Source organism: Diospyros lotus, chromosome 9 (genome assembly GCF_014633365.1).
Source record: "Diospyros lotus cultivar Yz01 chromosome 9, ASM1463336v1, whole genome shotgun sequence".
NCBI lineage: Eukaryota > Viridiplantae > Streptophyta > Magnoliopsida > Ericales > Ebenaceae > Diospyros > Diospyros lotus.
Window position 1 is genome coordinate 4,072,154 of NC_068346.1, and position 19,190 is coordinate 4,091,343.

Below are 19,190 nucleotides of genomic sequence, written 5' to 3' on the forward strand. Positions count from 1 at the left end.
AGTTTTCAACGACTTTTTTCATCTTTGGTACCCCCTCCGGTCCCCCTACTGAGTGCCGTATACTTTTCAGATCCTTTGGCTACTTGAAACAAAGTCAGCCAGCACCATAATACACTTCACTGCTCGAACTTAGAATCGTAGATTTTTTGAAACCAAGCATTTTTGAGTCAAAAATCCTATGAACTTAACTGATAAATTGACAAATTACCACACCACTGTTCTCACTCCATTGCATAATAGGGTGATAAAAATGGCCACACCACCAAGGAGCATTTAATAACGTTTTAATAGAATCGCCTAATATTTTTTTTTCCCGCCAACCATTGCAACAATCAACATAATAATAATAAGGCAAAACTTCTTAACACACCAATCACGACAAAACAAATAGGTATGCAGTAGGATGTCCAACGTTCTGCTTAAATCAAGAACAATTCTAGACTTCTAATTGAACGTTATAACCGAAAGACCCAAGTACAGAACCAAAAAAAAACAAAAAACAAAAATAATATTACTCTTCAAAATTCCTGCCCTCCAGATTTCTACTCAATCATCAAAAGTTGTCTTCTTCCCTGCATTTGCCCACATGGGACGTGAAATCATCAGACCACCATTGATTAACACTGATTTCCAAAAGGAATGCAGGCATCAAAACATCGAGAGTTAGTTATCAACAGCAAGCGATCATACCTGTACCAGGAGCAGCCATGCTTGGTTTATTGGGCGTTCCTCGTCCTCTACCACCTCCACCACGGCCACCTCTGCCTCCAAAGCGACCACCTCCACCTCGTCCACCTCTACCACCAGACCGGCCACCAAAATCCCTACCACCACTTCGTCCACCACCTCGGCCACCACCACTGTTCTCACGGTTATCTGGTCTTGGCTTCGCCTCTTCCACCATCAATTCATAACCTTCAAGTTCAGATCCACTGAGATCCAGGGCCTTGTTAAAAGCATCACTGTCCTTAAAGTCAATATAAGCAATCCTGCATCCAGTAAGACAAATAAGTTGTTATTTTCTCAACCATACGCGTAGCGTGTATGACATTCACCATACCACATCAATTCAAAAAAATAGGTTGCCTCCTCAACCAGACTTTGAAACACATCAATCATAAGATTAACTATAGATGCTAAGCGTCCATTTCTTGGAAAAAATCAGATTAAAGATGGTTCGATAATGCCAAAGTCAAACCCCAACACTATCAGTAGGATTTCATGATGCCATAGTTCCACAAGTAATAGATCCTTCAGGTAGCATGTAATGCGAGGTAAATCCATCTGCCTCAGTGAGTTTAGAATAGTTTTCCAAGCACAGGTGCTAAGTTTTTGGTTTATAAAATAATGAGAAACCAACGAAACAGAGAATAAGCTTTAGCCTCAGAACCACAAAATCTATGAGATTCCACTATTTCGGTGCAGTTGCCCCTTTTCATTTAAGAAGACGCGGGGTTTTTGACCAGCAAAACACCAAAGTTGACTTGGACTATAATGTAAGTAAGAAACTCCTCCAACCCACCCCTACACCCTTTAAAAAAACAGAGAGAGAGAGAGAGAAAAAAAAAGGACGGACATCCTCAGAAAATATGGCTTACAAAACAAGTATTCCACCAACAATTTACCATTTTCAGGAAATGTAACCTTCAGAAAAGCATGGCAAGTTAGCCTCAGAGCCATCCAATCCATTTAACTCTATTATTACAGTAGCCCCTTGGAGCTACTAGCTTTTCTGTACAGGCAAAGCCAAAGTTGACTTGCATACGTGAAATGCTTGCTATCTTAGCAGTATCCAATGCATAAATGTTGAATAGAAAAGATTGTCCATTCAAAGCATGTCTTAGCCAATAAATTATATATCTTAGACAAAACCAAATTCATAGAACACACAAAGAACAAGATTCAAATGGGAAGGAAATCAAGGGAAAAAGTAGATACCCTTTGAGTCCATCGGTATCATAATCTTTTGGGAGGGATAACCTAGTAATCTCTCCACATGTTCCGAAATGCTCTTCCAATGAACTTCTAACCTGCAATTCATAAATGCTTCACATTATTCACAAACAAATAAAAATTTCATGAGACAATGCTTTCACTGAACCATTATACCTGATCCTCTCCACCAGATCTGTCAAAACCACGGACAAATATTGTCTGCCCTTGAGCTTTCCCTCCCTTTTGGAAAGAGTTTTTCTCATTTCTAATAATTTGATTATGAAAATCAACTCATTAGACCTCTTAACAGTATTAATCATGAAACTTGTAAGTACACCTCAGAAACTATTTAATATGGGTGAAAGAAACCATCGTACCCGCTAAATGGAGTGTAAGAGCCCCTTTCTTTGGCTAAATCAAGTCTCACAGGACGACCCAAGAGATCTTCCCCATTCAATTCCAGGGCCTGTGACAAAATATGCACTTGGCTATGTAAATTAACATCAAACATCATTCTTATAACAAACAGTTTATCTGAAGATGAAAAATTATACAAGATCCTTCCAACATGTATCACGCCTAAATCTCCTACAAAACATCATTGGCCACAATATTGTCTAGGAGAACAGAAAATACTAAAGCAATCCAAGTGGGACATTCCAAATCATTCTTTTGGATGCCATATTACACTGCTATCTCTTTTGTAGCCATATACATGTAATGGAAAACAGAACTCACGCAGCCAGGCCCACGGTGGGATAAAGACTAGCAATGCTGTCACTCTTGTAGATGACCTCATCGTTTAGAACAGACAGAACCATATAACACATTTTATTATCTTATGCATGTTAGCAATTTATTATCGAAGTATTGTCCTTTTTAAGTCTCAGGCTCCAATAGCCCAAACTCAAAAGAAGAGAGATGTACCTTCAGTGCAGCCTCTGCAGTGGCAAATTCAACATGACCAAAGCCTTTAAATACTCCCTCTCTATCTGAAGCAAAGCGAATATCTACAACCTCTCCAGCACCCTCAAAGAAGTTCTCCCTAAAAGAGTTATGAACTGTAAGAGGAAGCACAGTTTAAGGTTTAGAATAAAAAGTTTGCAGTAAAAGATACACATACACATCAGCTTGTTCAACAGAGAAAGATAGGTTGCCCACAAATAATGTTTTCGATCCAGCAGCTTGAACTTGGGGAGTAACTGGAGTCTGGGGCTGCATATAATGAAAAAGAATTTGTTCTTTCAACTGTACAGACATGTTCTACTGACAGCAGATAACAGCTAAGTGAAAACAGCAAAAAGATGAAAAAAAAAAATCTACTTCAAATTAAGTGCTTACAGCTTTTTTCCCAGCTTTAGAATCAGCCTGCTTGCTCACTGCCTTTGGTGACACTGCATCTACCATTTCTACGTCACTATCCTGTTTCTGCAACAATTCATTTTGATAATTTAAGTCAGAAAACTTCGAATCATCAAAACAACTGTTTTGAATAGCCTACACATTGGCTTCAAAAGTTCATTACATTAAACCTTGAAAAACAGATCCCTAAGAAGGTCAAACCCAAAGCATAAGGATCTGACATCTACAATAGGGTAGAGGTAGTATGTAGGGAGCTTTACATGTTAAATTTATCATTACATGACATGAGAAACCATAAGACTGCACACAAAGGAACAACCCATATAACACAAGTCTAGCTAAACATATTTAAATAAAAAAATTACACCAATACTCCTATCTCCTACAAAATAACAATCTAAAAGCTAATGTGTCAGCATAATCTTTAATAGTAGCCAATAAGTGGCCTAGCCTTAGTACTAGGAACCTGTAGCATGATAAAATCAAGAATTCCCTTCTCATATGCTGTTCAGTTAGTGGTTTAGTTTTTTGGATCAATCATTTTACTGCAACTTTCGCCATACCAACAGCAAACAAATACCAAAAAACCATTAACAGTCAACTGGACACTGACATAATCAGAACATGGTCAGAACAATTCTGACCATGAGATACAATGGCCTTGTGGATTTTAAAACAATTGATAAAGGGATGGAAGTATAAAATTCACGTAGCTGACGCCACTTAAGTGTGATAGAGGCTTGTGATTGTTGTCGTAGCTGTATATGCAATTTAAGTGACAATTTTAATTGAACTCGTTCCAGGAAAAGGTAGTCACCTTTTTCTTTGGTGTCTTGGTAGGCTGCTGCTCCTCAGCAGCATCTTCTTCACTAGAACTGTCATCGTCAGATTCCTCCTCAGACTCACTAGCTTTCTTTGCAGCTTGGGAAGGCTAATGAACAAAGACAAACATAACACGGAAATTGCATTAGATTAGATGTTAAAATATTGTAAAATTTAGAACTCAGAGATCCTCATTTTTTAAAGATTTCTCACCCTCTTTACCGGCTGCGACTTTGCAGGCTCATCATCAGAACTATCATCATCACTGCTGCTCACTTTTTTCGGAACTTTTGCATTTTGTTTACTAGCATTCAATGAGACAGTGGGCTGCAGTATATTACACAATGTGATCAGCTACATAAAATAACAGAAGATTATGAGAGACTGGCTTGTATCAATCATTCAAGATATAACATACTTTGGCTTTTATTTTCTTCCTTTGAGGTTCTTCCTCCGAACTGCTATCATCAGTGTCCTCTGAAGTGTCATCATTGTCCTCTGAAGTGTCATCATTGTCTGCCTTCTTCTGCAGTTAAAAGAGAGTAAGAAAACATCAGATTACAACCAACATACATGTCAAAGAAATCAACAACTGCTGTCAAATTTTCAACATCCCAGGATGCTGCAAATAAATTGAGGACTAACTACAAAAAAAGATTATATTTTTCGGGAAAGGTTTTGTGCCAATTTTCTGGTCCTCATCAAAAAGAAAGCAGCAATATAGATATCAGGAAAATGACCTGTTTGGTTTCCTTTTCTACTGTCAGAGCAGGCCTCTTAGAAGGAACTATTTTGGTGGCTGGAGCCTGCAAACGATTTAATTACTATAAGCAAATAACAGAACACAACCAAATAGATCATACAACAACAAAACAAAACAGTAGAGAAACAGCTTGCTTCTTTCATTTGGCTTCATACTTGAGAGGCAGAACATTTAAATGATCTTAGAATTAAAAACAACTTCCATGATAAAAGTGAATTAAAAAACATATTTGAATAACTAACAGCAAGTAACAACTGGTGTTAATTAAGAATGCTCCAAGACACAATGGGAGGGGGGAGAGGTTGGCAAACCCACCGCTTCTTCCTCAGAATCACTTTCTGTGGAGCTATCAGTGGAATCCGTCTTCTTTTTAGGCACAGTGGCCACTTGCGGCTGCATTTCCCAAATGGACAGAAAAACCAAATAAATTACAAACATGAAATTGTTATACATTTATTCTTTTACTACAAGATCAATAAATTATTGCGTACATAAAAAGGAACCACCTACAAAACCAGATAATAGAATTGCAGAACAAGGATAGAGCACCAAACCTTTTCAGATTCAGAATCTTCAGAGCTATCACCATCACTTGATTCCTCTTTCTTCTTGACAGATGCAACAGAACCATTTGATGGCAACTTCTTGGGTTGCACAGCAACTTTGGCATTGTTCTTCTTATCCTAGACAATAGGTTTGGTTAGCATCAAAAAGAACAAAATGTATTTTGTGGACTTCACTAGCAAGTGGACAAAACTGTCTAAACGTGCTTCATAATGCATATATAGAATAAACGGACTAATTTGATGTCTCACATTATCCTCATCTGACGAGCTATCAGAGCTTGAATCACTTGAGTCTTCCACCTTTTGGGGAACAACAGCAGGCTTCTTCCCTTGAGTGGTGGCAGCTACTTTTTTCTGAGTGTAACATAAACGGCACAAAGAAGTTAACTCAAAGCAAAATGCAAATTTAAAATCATCCAGAATCAAATGCCAGACTTACATCATCATCAGAGCTGCTGCTATCATCTGAGCCAGACTCCTCACTGGATTCATCTTTCTTCTTCAGATTTCCTAATCCAGCATTCTTAACTGGTGCAGGAACCTTTTTTGTTGGTGCAGCTGCCTTGGTTGTAGGTTTCTATATGGAAGTTGCAAATGAACTTAGAATGGAACGCTAACTGGATATATGGTACAACATATAGCAGCTAAGACTGGGTGAACTGGCAGTAGTAGCAAATTAGTATCAGAAATCACATAGAATAACAATCCCACAAATGAAATCAATATACATACATCATCTTCCTCAGAATCACTGTCTTCTGAAGAATCAGAACTGCTTGCTGCCTTGCCCTTTTTAGCGGGGACTCCAGCAGCGCCATTTTTAGCAGCCACTGGTTGTTTCTTAGGAGGCACCACAGCTTTGACAGGAGTTTCCTAACAAAATAAGACAGCTAGTAAGAGAGCTATAATGAAGAAATATTGCAAGGGCACTTGATGTATGAATAGGAAAAGACATATTGAACAAACATTTAATTACAGTGCTCACTTCATCTGAAGATGAATCGTCGCTGCTAGATTCTTCAACTGGCAGTTTTGCCTGAATTCCCCCTTTTTTGGGTGCCACCTTTACCTGAGAATTCACATCGCATATGATCATCAGCTAATTTACTTTTTATTTCCTTTTTTCACAAGGTTATAAACACCAAGTCAACAAAACAGTGAAGCTGAAGATGACCTAAGTTGAAAAACAAAATACAACCCCACGTATCACAAGAGAAAAGTCAGGATGACGACATAATAATGTACTCAGAGGAAGCATTAGAAGCAGGAGAAGCCACCAAAGGCCGTACTGGCCAGAATAAGCCTTTTTACAGATAAAATCACTTTCCAACAAAGACCCGTTGTCTCCAAAATATCTCCCTTATTGTCAGAGACATTGGTGATGGTAGCAAATATGTGTGTTCCATTTTAAAATTCTATATTGCGTTCTCACAAAAGGCACGAATTTCTCTTTATGTCCTTGACCCCCTCGTGATGCAATTCTTTTTTTCTCATAATCTCCTTCCCCTTCAATTTCCCTTCCAAGGTCAAGTTCTCCATAAATATTACAGGCAAAAGCTTCCAGATAAGTACCATAGAACCAAGTACACTCCTTCAAGCATCACCCTCCCAGACATGAGTAGCAGACGCGCCAACCATTGACATTTAAAATAACGAATGAGATTCAAGAGAAATAGACAATATATAAATCACGGTCCGAGTCGAACCTTCTGTTCTGGTTCAGACTCCGAGGACGATGTATCGTCCGAACTACTTGTTTCCTCTTTCTTAAGGACCTTCTTCTTCTGGCTCTTCTGCTTCTCGGCCGCCTCTTGCTCTATCTTCTGCTTCTTGGCACTTGCCTGTTTCTTTAACTCCTCTTCGGCCTCCCTCTTGCCTGCACACAGATTCAACACCCAAGGACAATTCAGGAATAACCGAAGCAAAAACAAACACAATCAACCAAAACAGAAATCTCGCGATGATCAAACCTTTCTTCCCAGATTTGCCGGCCGGTACGACAGCAGCAGGAGCTGCATCGAGCTAAATCAACACCAAAGCCATCATTAGCTACATATACATTCACCAACGCACATGGTACATCTATACAGAAGCACAGCATACGAGCGTTACCTTGGTGGATTTCTTGGCGGATTTACCCATCGGGACAATAAAAGACTCACAGTAGTTTGGCTGCTGCAGAGCTTTCTGGAAAACCCTAATAAACGATTAGGGTTTTAGGGAATGAGTTGTGAGAGATGTCGAGCGCTTGTGGCTGTATTTATATACAAAAATAAAAGGGTAAATTGCCCAGCGGCGCTGGCTTTAGGGTTTCTGTGGGGCTCTTGAGATATTTATGGCTCTCTCTCTCTCTCTCGGCTGTGCTTTTGGCGGTGACTCACGGTCGGTGCCTCCTGTCCTTTGTCGCCAATTCTTTTTAAAATTTAATTCAGTAAGTTCTTCTAGTTATAAAATACTTTTTTAATTAAATAATTAATATTAACAACAAATATAAAATATTTTATAAAAACTATATGGTAAAGTTGAAAACATATTCTTAATTATGTATAACTATTTTATAGAATATAATAATAATAATTCAATTTTTATGGTATTATTATCATTTTTTAGAATGAATTTAGACAATATTATTAATATTTCATTATAAATCATAAATCCCTTATATGTTCTTAAAAATTCTATTAACTTATCGTGATATTAATTATCGCTTAGTCTTTTGATTTTGTTAAAAAATGTCAATCACGATATATATTTCAGAGAGATCAGGGTTTGAACTCGTAATTCATCGAGATGATACTAACATATCATAGCCCATTCTTTGTCATCTAAATTATATCAAGAAAGCATGATATTAATTATCTTGTAAGTTATAAATTTATGTGACTAATTAACATTAGTGAATTTTGTAAAAATTTGTACGAAAGAAAAAATAAGAAAGAATATTCGAGGGTGAAAATAATTTTAAAATAAAGGTAAATTAATAAATTTTCATAATTTATTAACTTAGCCAATGCACAAAACTAGTTGGTACCTTTAAGTAAATTGAATGAGAGACACATGAAATTTATTTTATTTTTTTAATTACATTATTATTGTGAAAAAAATATGTTTGGTACATTTAAGATTTTAAGATAAATGTATATATTATTCTTGATATTTAAGAAAGTATTAGTATCCCTCTATTATAATACCGTATTATAGTTGTTTTCTATAAATGTCAAACGATCAAATCGACTTGTTATTGTAACAAACGAGTCTGATTTGTCTCATTTATAGGGATGTGTAAATGATTGTTTCAGTTAGCCAATTGATCGAAATTCACAAACTGATTAAATTGAACCAAATCAACTGATTAATCTTAAAAACCAAATTAGCCGATAATCGAAAAAAATTTAACCGAAGCAATCGATATAAAACACTAAAAATTGAAGAAACAAATATTTTTATTTTATAAATATCAAAATAATATCATTTTAAAATTCAATTGATTCAATTAGTTCAATTCCTCTAATAAACAAATCAAATCGAATATTGAAAATCAGACTTTTAATAAAATTTAATCGAATTGAACCGATACAATAAAAAAACTAAATTAAATTAATAAATTTAATCGATTCGATTCAATTAATCAAAGTGCAATGAAGTGCAATGAAGATTTGTTACGCCTACCATTTTTTTGCCTTAAAAGGCCTAGCATGACTTTATTTGGGCTCATGGTGCGACCAACATTTTATCTTAGAAAAACATAAAATTAAATTAAAAATAATGTATGTGAAGTCAATTTTTTATTATTTAATATAATAATTCAAATATTTTAAATATTGTATCAACAACATCGGAAATTCATAGGATAATCAATAAATCTCAAATAATTTTATACTTTTTTCAGTAAAATTTATATTTCATATAAAAAAATGCCACAATCACCTTAAAAAAATCTAAATATATAATTCATGCACGACAGTAGGAGTTCAAATTCGAAATATTAAGTAATTTTATAACTTTTAAATATTTATAAAAAAGTGATAAAACTGGAATTGGATGATTAGAAACCATATTAAATTTTTTAAATTATTAAATTTCAAACTTTTAGGCTGCATTCTTTTGCGTTTTTTATTTTTAAATTTGAGTTTTAAATTTATTTTTAATTTTCTATTTTAATAGTCTATTTTAAAAAATTGAAAAAGTTTTTTTTGTCATTTTATTTTTTAAAAATTTTGAGGAAATTTATTTTATAATATTTTATTTGATGAATTTTATTATTAAATGATTAAATTAACTATTTTTAATAAATTTCTATTATTAAAAATAAAATAAAAAATTTAATTAATAAATTATTGACATCTAAGTGATAATTTATATTAAATATTATTATACATAATATGTTTAATATACTTAATAATATACTATATGTCATCCTATATTTTTAATTATAATATAGATATACTATAATTTTAAATTTTAAATAAACATATCAAATTTTTAAAAAAATTGAAGAATATTTTTTTCTTTTTCATTTTTATTTTTTAGAGCCAAAACATGAAAAATAGATTATGTTTTTCATGTTTTGGACTTAGAGATTGTTTTACCTGAAAATAACTAAAACAACATTTTATAGTTTTAGGTTTTTCTTTATATATATTTTTTTATTTTTAAAAATGACAAAATAAACTCATTTTCATTGTTTTAAAAAAAAAAAAAAAACCTGAAAACAACAAGATCGGAGCGTAAGCTTCTAAGTTATAATGTTTTAGTTTTTATTTTAAAATTAGAATTTGCATATAATTTTTGTTATCTCACTTATTAATTAAATAAATATATTTTTATAAACCCACATTTCAAATAAATTTAAAATATGTAGACCCGTTAAGCCTATTAAGGCTTGCAAGTTATGGGTTACCCAACGTAAAAGCCCAATTACCTAACTCTACTCATTTCAATCTAAATATGATCATAGATCGAGTTGGACCATAAATTTGGTTAATGAGTATGATTGATTTTTTCAACATAATCTTAACAAAAATATTTAGAAAGTGATAATAAAATGACCAAATGGGTTTTTTAATAAAATCACATTGATTGTGAAATCGTTTGATATAGATGAAATAAACTTATTGTTCAAATCGACAACGCACCACGATTTTCAAGATGGACAACTATTAATTGTGATTGATTTCAAAAACCTCAATTATGTGAAATATGTTTCTTATATTACATAATTTGATTATAACAACTGAAATGCTGTATTGTTTGTAAAAATACAACAAAATTTAATATGTTTTTACCAAACATTGTATGGGGTATCAAGTGAGATTTGCCACACAAGACTAATGAGAGTACTAATCACCAATGAGAATGAGAATTTTTAATATACTTGCTCGTGACATTAACAAGTTTTATTTATCGACATATATGCAAGTAAAAATATGGTAAATAAGATAATATTTTTTTGAATATTTGAGAGTCGCGATTTTTTAAATATTTATATTTTATGTAAGTCTAATTTGGTCAAATACAATCAACATTTAATTATTCACTTATGTAATTGAGTTGTAATTTAATATAATACACGATAATATCAATAAATTTATAAATCTAAATTCAAATATCATAAAATCTTAGGGTGCGTTCTCTTTACTTTTCAATTTTCAGTTTTGAGTTTTGAATTCATTTTTAATTTTTTGTTTTGGTAGTCTGTTTTTTGAAAATTAAAAATATGTTCTCTTTATCATTTTGAAAAACTATTTTTTAAAACAGAAAATTAAAAAACGCGTTATCTTTGAAATTTTGAAAATATTTGTTTAATGATATTTCATTCAATAAATTTGATTATTAAGTAAATTATAAATATTGAATGTTAATATATTATTTAAAAAATATATATTTTAAAGTTAATGAATTTTATAATATTTTGTTCTCATTACAATAATAAAATATGAATAAATAAATAAATATATTTTGAATTTTGACTTTGTTTTGAATGAAAACACTCAAAATAACTTTTTGTTGTTTTGAGTTTTATTCACTATTTTTTTTTTCAAAAATACATTTTTAAAAACAAGAAAGAGAATACGTTTTCATTGTTTTAGAAAATTAAAAACTAAAAATGACTTAAAAACAATAAAGAGAACGCAATCTTAATAACTTTTCACGATATATTAATTGATAAAGTTGATATCATATTTATTTTAAAAACACACACCTAAGGTGACAAATGAATTATAAAAATCCACAATATAGACTTTTGATACTTTTTAAATACAACAAAAAATAACATAAAAACCAAATTGAAGATATATCAAACATAAGGAACCTAGTTTTAGGTACTTAGGTAAATCTTAGGCTTCGGCTGCGTCTTGCCCTTGAGCTAGCAAAGATTGCAGTTTTATGGAAGTCTGAAGAACTCCTCACCCCCTCCTCTCTCTCTCTCTCTGTTTGTCCATCTATCTATCCGTGCGTGTGCATACAGAGACGCACGTAAACGTTCGTTGCTTACTTTCCCTCAATTTATCTCCTCAAAGTCGTCCGGGAAACCCGCTTTCTCTCTTCGTCTCTCTTCCATCTATCTAAAGTTCTAAATACACGCACAGATAAATATATATAAATATATTTATATTATCAGCTAGCAGTTCCACATCCATGAATCAATCTAGGGATTGACGGGACAAATCGAGGAAAGGTCTGTTTTATCTTGTTATTTTGTTAGTTTCCTTTGCAATGCGTCCAATCCGTCCCTGCGTGTTTGGTTCTGCATCTGTGTTGTAATGAGTTGCTTGGAAGCTAATTAGCTAGTTGAAACTACTCTTGATTTCTTTTTCTGTTCACGTGGCTAATTGGAGTGAAATGGGTGTTTTCTTTTTGAATTTGCTATGGTTCCGGGAATGGCGTGGTTCACGATACCTTTCATGGCCCTGGAATTTTTGGGGCATCTGTAGCTGGATAGTATTTGTTGACTAGTTGTGCATTTTGGCCTCAATGGGTATAGAAATCTGAATTATCTCCAACAGAGGACCATTTACTTCGTGTCTTTGAAAAGCATGAAATGGAGAGTATGTCTCCTTCAATTGCTCTGCTCAAACCTATCCATTTGTTGCTTTATCTTTAGCTGGTCTTGACAAGGCTCTTAATTGAAAGGTCTATCTTACTTCCCTTTATTTTGTTTTGCCTCTTGGTGGATTAATACTTGCAGGGTTGATGTTTTCGTCTAGTGCCCTTAAATATTATGATTTATTTAATCACATTGTAAATATTATTCATTTGATTTTTGTACTAAAATTCCTTTCACAAATTGCTGTTTCTTCTTAATAAGCGAGATGGAAGAAAATGCAAAATTCAATGCAATGTCGTTGGCAGTGGCCAGATTAGCTTCACTAAAAACTCTGTAACAGGCTTCATGCAATTCTGTGCCTATTTGTTGTCTATTAAATGACCTATGCATTTTGGCCCCTCACCCAGGCATCTTGGCGAATCTGTTTCTGAATGCACTGTAGTTAAACTTTCACGACATGATAACAAATTTGACGGGCTAACTTTTCATATGCCAGGTATTCGCTGTGGACTTAAAATAAATAGCAATGTATGCGAGGAGATTGAAGTGCAAAAGCCAAAAATGGGATACCTTGTTTCAACAATCCAAATCTTTTATTACTTCAAATTGTCAAGATCACTATTGTTTTCGATATTCCAGCCATAAAACAATAGCAGGGAACTTTATTTCCCAAAGTAGTTTAATTAGACGATATCTCTCCAATTCTTTTTCATCAAGGGCCATTGCATCTGGTAATAGACTTGTGCAGTTGCATGTGAGCCCTAGCACAAATTGGAGGAACAGTCAATTTCGGGTTTTCAGTTCAGAAGGTGATGGAAGCAAGGCAAGTAACGATGAACATGTACCTGTAAAAGATGGGGCTAACATTGATAAGGGGAAGGTTCGAAGGGAAAAGGCTAGGGAAGATGTGAAGCACTGTGATGTACATGCTCAACTTGGGGAACAAGAGCAAAAGGAATGGCTCAATAATGAGAAGCTTTCCATCGAGAGTAAAAAGAAGGAATCACCATTCTTAACTAGACGGGAAAAATTTAAAAATGAGTTATTGCGGAGGATCATTCCTTGGGAGAAAATATCTGTTTCATGGGAAACATTTCCTTACTACATTCAGTATGTGTTGCACCTCTGCCAAATTGCTTTTTCTCCTATCTGCCACTGTTGAACTTGCTGTAAACGAGTGCATATTCTTGCAGTGAACACACCAAAAAGATTTTGGTGGAATGTGCTTCATCACATCTGAAGCAAAAGAAGTTTACTACAACTTATGGTGCTCGCTTAACTTCTTCAAGTGGGAGAATACTGCTTCAGAGTATTCCAGGTTGATTTCTGATACAGCTTTTGACCAAGTAATATTTGGCTTGTCCGTAATAGTTTATGCTCTAGTTTGCTTATGTGAAAGAATATTCATTCATTATTTGACAGGTACTGAGCTCTATCGTGAAAGACTTGTTAGAGCACTTGCACGGGACCTAGAAGTTCCCTTACTGGTGCTTGACAGTAGCGTTCTTGCTCCTTATGTAAGCTTTTGACATTTTGGTTGGTTCATTGGTTTTATTTTGGATTATAATTGTTGTATTCAGTATTTCAGAGACCAATATCTTTTTGATACCCAATAGAATTACCATTGTTCACCACACTTTTGCAGGACTTTGGTGAGATAGCTCAACTGAAAGTGAATTGGAGGATGATGCAGAATCAGGGGAAGAGTGCACATCAGATTCAGAGGTTGAGGATGAGAATGATATGAGTAATGAGGAAGAGTGGACTAGCAGTGGTGAGCGAAAATCAGATGGTAGTGAAGATGATGAAGTTGACGTGCATGTATCTGCAGAAGCCCTGAAGAAGCTTGTTCCCTATAGCCTGGAAGACTTTGAGAATGTAAGATTAGACATTTCCACGCTACTCCAATCTGAAGAAAACAAACACAATTTAAGAGGAGAAAAGAAAGTCTCTATTGCAGGGACAAGTAAAATGATGTATTTGGCTCAAATAAAGAATCTGATGTGGGTCACAAGATTAGGCAATGCTGTTTTTATTTATTTGTCTTAACTAAATTGGCTACTAACTGGAATTTTGAATTCTAAAACTCTTGCGTTAGGGATCCTGTGGAGAAATATTTGTGTTTCTATCTGCACTCTCATCTTTATTAATCTTGAAAATTCTGCTAAATATTTTACAGAGAAGTACATCTGTTGATGTTAGATTTCTTCCCAACACAAATGCCAAAAACTGTGCATGATATTTGGCATTGCTAACAAGAATTTGCCTGCTACCATGTAAAATTCACTATGATTGTTGCCCCTGGGATTCTTTTCTATTTGCAACCCCTTTCAAAACTACTTCTTCCAACGAGTGGCTGCATTTGTGACTGACCTTTGAACTCTTCCTGCTTGTCCTGTCCTTCAAAACAAAACTTCTTGTTAAAAAAAACGCTTGTACTTATGGTTGACTAATGGACTCTTCCTCTTTTCTTTGCCTTTCAAAGCTTGTAAGAGATGGTGTAGATTATCATTGAAGGATATTTATGTGTGGTAAGGTCATCAAGATGAAGGTTTTTTTGCTTTTTACATGTATAGGAATAGGGAGTAGTAAAATTGATATAGGAACTTATATAATTGTAGCGCCATTGATTTCGAGGACTTTTCTGGTTGAATTCTGTTAATAGGAATTTGTAATATGATTTTATATTTAGTATTCAATACCAGTACATTTGCTAGTACTGTTACAGGAAAATTGGTAAATATTACCTATAGACTATATGATCAAGTTGGTTCACTAAAAACATTTTATTTTGGAGGGGCTAAAGTCTTAAAATATCACAGTAGGGGATACCTTGCGTGGGAGGAACGAAATTACTTGCATATTTCAGATTTTTTTCCCATAGAGGCAACGAGTTTTGCCCTTTTGATTTATTTTGTTATTCTAAAAATTGAATTTATTGCAGAGAGTTTCTGGAGAATCTGAAAGTTCATCTGAGTCTTCGAAGTCCAAGACTGAGCCATCAGATGAAACCAAGAGACCACTGAAGAAAGGTAACATATTTGGGCTTTATATAGATTTTTGATCTAACTTTAGAAACTTTGCTACGTATAATTGCTTCTTCTATTCTTACTGTTGTGTGTGTGTTTGGTTACTTATACTGATTTGAGATTATTATCTTGAAAATTTTTGATAAGGTGCTTTATAAGAAATCCTTTTTCTGTCCTAGCAATGAGCGCTGATATGCTTTTCCCCCTCTAAAGGATTGTAAAGCATATTAGTTTTAGTCAATCTATCCTTTCTTTCTTTATTCCTTTTATATATATGTAGTTGTGACAACTTGTCACCCTTTATATGTTTACGCACACACATTTGTCTCCTTTTGACAAGTCTCCCAAGTACCCATGGCCTGTTATATGGATCCACTTCTTCAAATTGTCTTTATTGGAACCATATCCTCAGTTAAAGTCCATGAAAATAATCTTCTCTTGCCTTTATTTATTTTACTATCATCAGCATTACTATATTCACTCATCCTTAAGGTTGCGTTTGGGTAAGATCATTTGACCCTATCATTTTTCATTTGAAATTCCAAATCCATTGTTTTGTTATATAATTGTTGGAAGCATTTGGGACCAAATCCACCGTGGATTTAGACTGAAGAACTAGAAGGATTTGAATGACACCTACATAGGTGCCCTTTCAAATGCCCAAATTTAAAACACAAGTATTTCAAATGACAGAATTTGGAATCCCTCTATTAAAATGGAAAAGTCTATTAGTTGTCTACGTTGCCCAAGTACCAAATAACTCACCCTTGGTTTTTTTCCCAAGTGTGATCATATTGAGCTTTCCATGAATGCATATCATTTCTTTTAATGTTACTGTTGCATCTCAATGCAAACATTTCTGCTACTTAATTTTTAAATTATGTTTGAGGACTGCTTAATAGCTAGCAGTTGGTCTTATTGGCAGTTATTAACTTTTTATTAGACATTCTTGATGCACATGCAACTAGGTTATCCATTCTACTTTAGTTTTGTAGGCCTTGTTTTGAGTTTTTGTTCATGTATGCATAATTAGCAGAAGATCCCAAAAGTTTTCACTCACTTGTTGACATTATAATTCACTTCTATTAGATGTACTTTTAGCGTTTTTGCTTTTATAATTACTATAGTAAAGCCCCATCCCCCCCACCCCTTTGGATTTCTTATTTGTAAACCCTTGCAACCTCCTCTCTAAAGCTGATGTTTCGAAGAGGTGTAGCACCCTGTAGAAGCTCTATGAAAATTTCCTCCCTCCCTGTCAAGAAAAATTTTGCTACAATTATAGTAGCCTTGAATAACAGTCTGAATAAGCAAGGTGGAAAGAAGACCATACAATCATTAAGTACTTGCATGAGTGAACTCGTGGCACTAGTAAAATTTTCATGGGGTTCAAGATTGGGAAATGGCACCTTTTTGAATCTGATAACCTTTTTTGGAGTCTTAGCTTTATTAAGCAAGGGTGTCCCTAGTGTACGAGACTTCTCACTTAGCGAGGGTCAGGGGAGGGTTGTTTTCACAACCCTACCTTTCTGCAAAGAAATTCTTTTCACAATTTGAACCCATGACCTTGCTGTCATGAAGGAGTAATCTTATCGTAGCTACTGAGGCTTGCCCTTTAAAAAGGTGTCTCTGGTACACATGACTTCCTGTGTTGCTAGGTTTTAGAGGGAGTTGTTTTTGTGCAAATTCTTAACCTTACTTTGAAGGAGACTGTTTACACAACTTGAGTGCGTGACTTGCCACCCACAAAAGAGCTAGTTATATCATTGCTACCAAGGCTCACCCCCTAAGCTCTATCAAGTACCTCTAGAAATTGGAGGGCATATTTTAATTTCAGGACAGAGGGTGAGTCTTGGTAGCAACTCTAAGGTTGCTCCTTTATGATTTGAAGGTCATGGGTTTGAATAGAGGGAACAGACTTTTTGCAAAAATACAATGGAGAAAGCTCTGTACAAATATGACTCTTCCTTGACCCTTGCAAAGCAGGGGTCGTGCATTAGGGATGCCCTTTTTTATACCATCTGAGGACAACATCCATTATTCTCTTCTATCAACTTGTGTAGGACACCTCTTTGCTTAAACTGCTTTGTCTTTCATGACTACATCTCTTGTATCTTTGATGTTTAATGTTTTTTATTGGCTCTTCAGTAATCCTTCCACTCAACTTAACTAATGTACATTGGGTTTAAATCAATGTTATCTAGTTTGTGGTTTGTTTCAACGCATGGTATACATAAGGTATGCAATTCAACATTTTCTTTTTCCATATGTATGAGAGTTGGACTTAGTTGGAGTGTTATTCATGGTTTGGTTTGAAGTGGGTTGTTTATATATTGGCACCTAGTTTAAAAGACAATTCCAGTAGTTAATTAAATGAAGAACAAATTGGCTTTGAGATCTTTAGGATTGCTTTTGATTTTAGCACCCTTCTCTTTCAGATGTTTGTGGTTTTGCTTGATGGTTTCTAACATTATATGGTAACTGGCTTTTACATTTTGTGAGGATGAATAACCTTTTTTTAATATAATTGCTGATTTATGTGTACAACTTTGAGAACAAATTGGTTTTTGAGATCTCTAGCTTTAGGGTTGCTTTTGATTTTATCACCCTTCTCTTTCAGATGCTTGTGGTTTTGTTATCATTATATGGTAACTGGCTTTTGCATTTTGGTGAGGATAAATAGCATTTTTTTTAATATGATTGCTGATTTAAGCATACAACTTTGCCAAAGTTTTATTCTTTTTTCTAAATCTATGTGTTTAATTATTTGTCTCAGGGGATCGGGTCAAGTATGTTGGTCCTTCTGTTCGCGTTGAAGCTGATAACAGGTCAATGCTATTCCTTGATACAAATAGAGCTTCCTTTCTATCTGTCTTAGGTTCCTACAAGGTTGAAAGTTGTTCCTTTCTTTTGAACAATTTTGATACAATAGCATTAATTCTAGCTTGTAGAAATTGGTCTAACTACTAAGTTTTACAAATGTTATTCACGTTGCTTGAATTTAAGTTGTGTTTTATGCTAGGATAACAAAGTACTCAAAAATTAATGCATTTGTTAATCTTCATTTTGATTAATTTGAATAACTTTGGACAGAGTGCCAAATTAGCCGATATTCTTTGGGCTAAGTGCCAAATTGGCCCTTCTACTTTCAAAAAAGCCAAATAAACATTTGTACTTTCAGATGTTGGGCCAAAAGCCAGATAAAGTATTAAAAACTAGTAATGCAAATTTATTCCCAACTTGAGCCTAAATCGAACCCTCAATGGTAATCACACCTCATAGTCGCATTTAAAGTTATTCACAAGCAAAGAACCCTACCTTGCCCAAATCTAATGCATGGACCCTAGCAGTAGGGTATGTGTATGCAATTAGAGATCTGATTTGACTCTGATTTTGGGGCTTAGGATTTGATTTGGGATGGACTTAACTCCATTATAAAATATAAACGCCATTGGATGGCGTTTTGATGGTGCCCATTGTTAGGGTAATGTGGCCCTAAGTCTAAAAGTACAAGGGCTTATTTGGCCTTTTCAAACATAGAAGGCCACTTTGGCCCTTGGCCCTTGAGCTGAAGTACAGGGCCAACTTGGCACTTCACCCAATAACTTTTATAATGTTTGCTATCATACTGAGTTACTGTATTAATTTGCTCTTGTGGGACTCAGGCC

At 34.4% G+C, this 19,190-nt stretch overlaps 2 protein-coding genes across 2 annotated transcripts in view; one reads left to right on the top strand and one right to left on the bottom strand.

Moving 5' to 3' along the window:
- Positions 1–338: 338 nt before the first annotated feature.
- On the bottom strand, positions 339–7,728 carry LOC127809953 (nucleolin 2-like). The gene is made up of 21 exons (XM_052349153.1): positions 7,561–7,728; positions 7,419–7,470; positions 7,155–7,324; positions 6,434–6,517; positions 6,181–6,321; positions 5,888–6,025; positions 5,698–5,802; positions 5,437–5,565; positions 5,198–5,275; positions 4,860–4,925; positions 4,538–4,645; positions 4,333–4,446; positions 4,115–4,228; positions 3,277–3,363; positions 3,059–3,150; positions 2,863–2,980; positions 2,313–2,401; positions 2,110–2,200; positions 1,939–2,030; positions 691–989; positions 339–572 (listed from the first exon to the last, which is right to left on the bottom strand). The coding sequence occupies exons 1-21, from the start codon at positions 7,588–7,590 to the stop codon at positions 547–549; spliced, it is 2,223 nt and encodes a 740-aa protein (XP_052205113.1). The 5' UTR covers positions 7,591–7,728; the 3' UTR covers positions 339–546.
- Positions 7,729–11,772: 4,044 nt separating this feature from the next.
- The window catches only part of LOC127809751 (uncharacterized), a 42,475-nt gene continuing 35,057 nt past the window's right edge, over positions 11,773–19,190 (top strand). The window contains 8 exon segments of the mRNA XM_052348783.1: positions 11,773–12,127; positions 12,993–13,606; positions 13,690–13,814; positions 13,919–14,013; positions 14,142–14,148; positions 14,151–14,374; positions 15,441–15,528; positions 18,299–18,350. Of these exon segments, the coding sequence (XP_052204743.1) occupies positions 13,023–13,606; positions 13,690–13,814; positions 13,919–14,013; positions 14,142–14,148; positions 14,151–14,374; positions 15,441–15,528; positions 18,299–18,350 (1,175 nt within the window). The 5' untranslated portion in view covers positions 11,773–12,127; positions 12,993–13,022.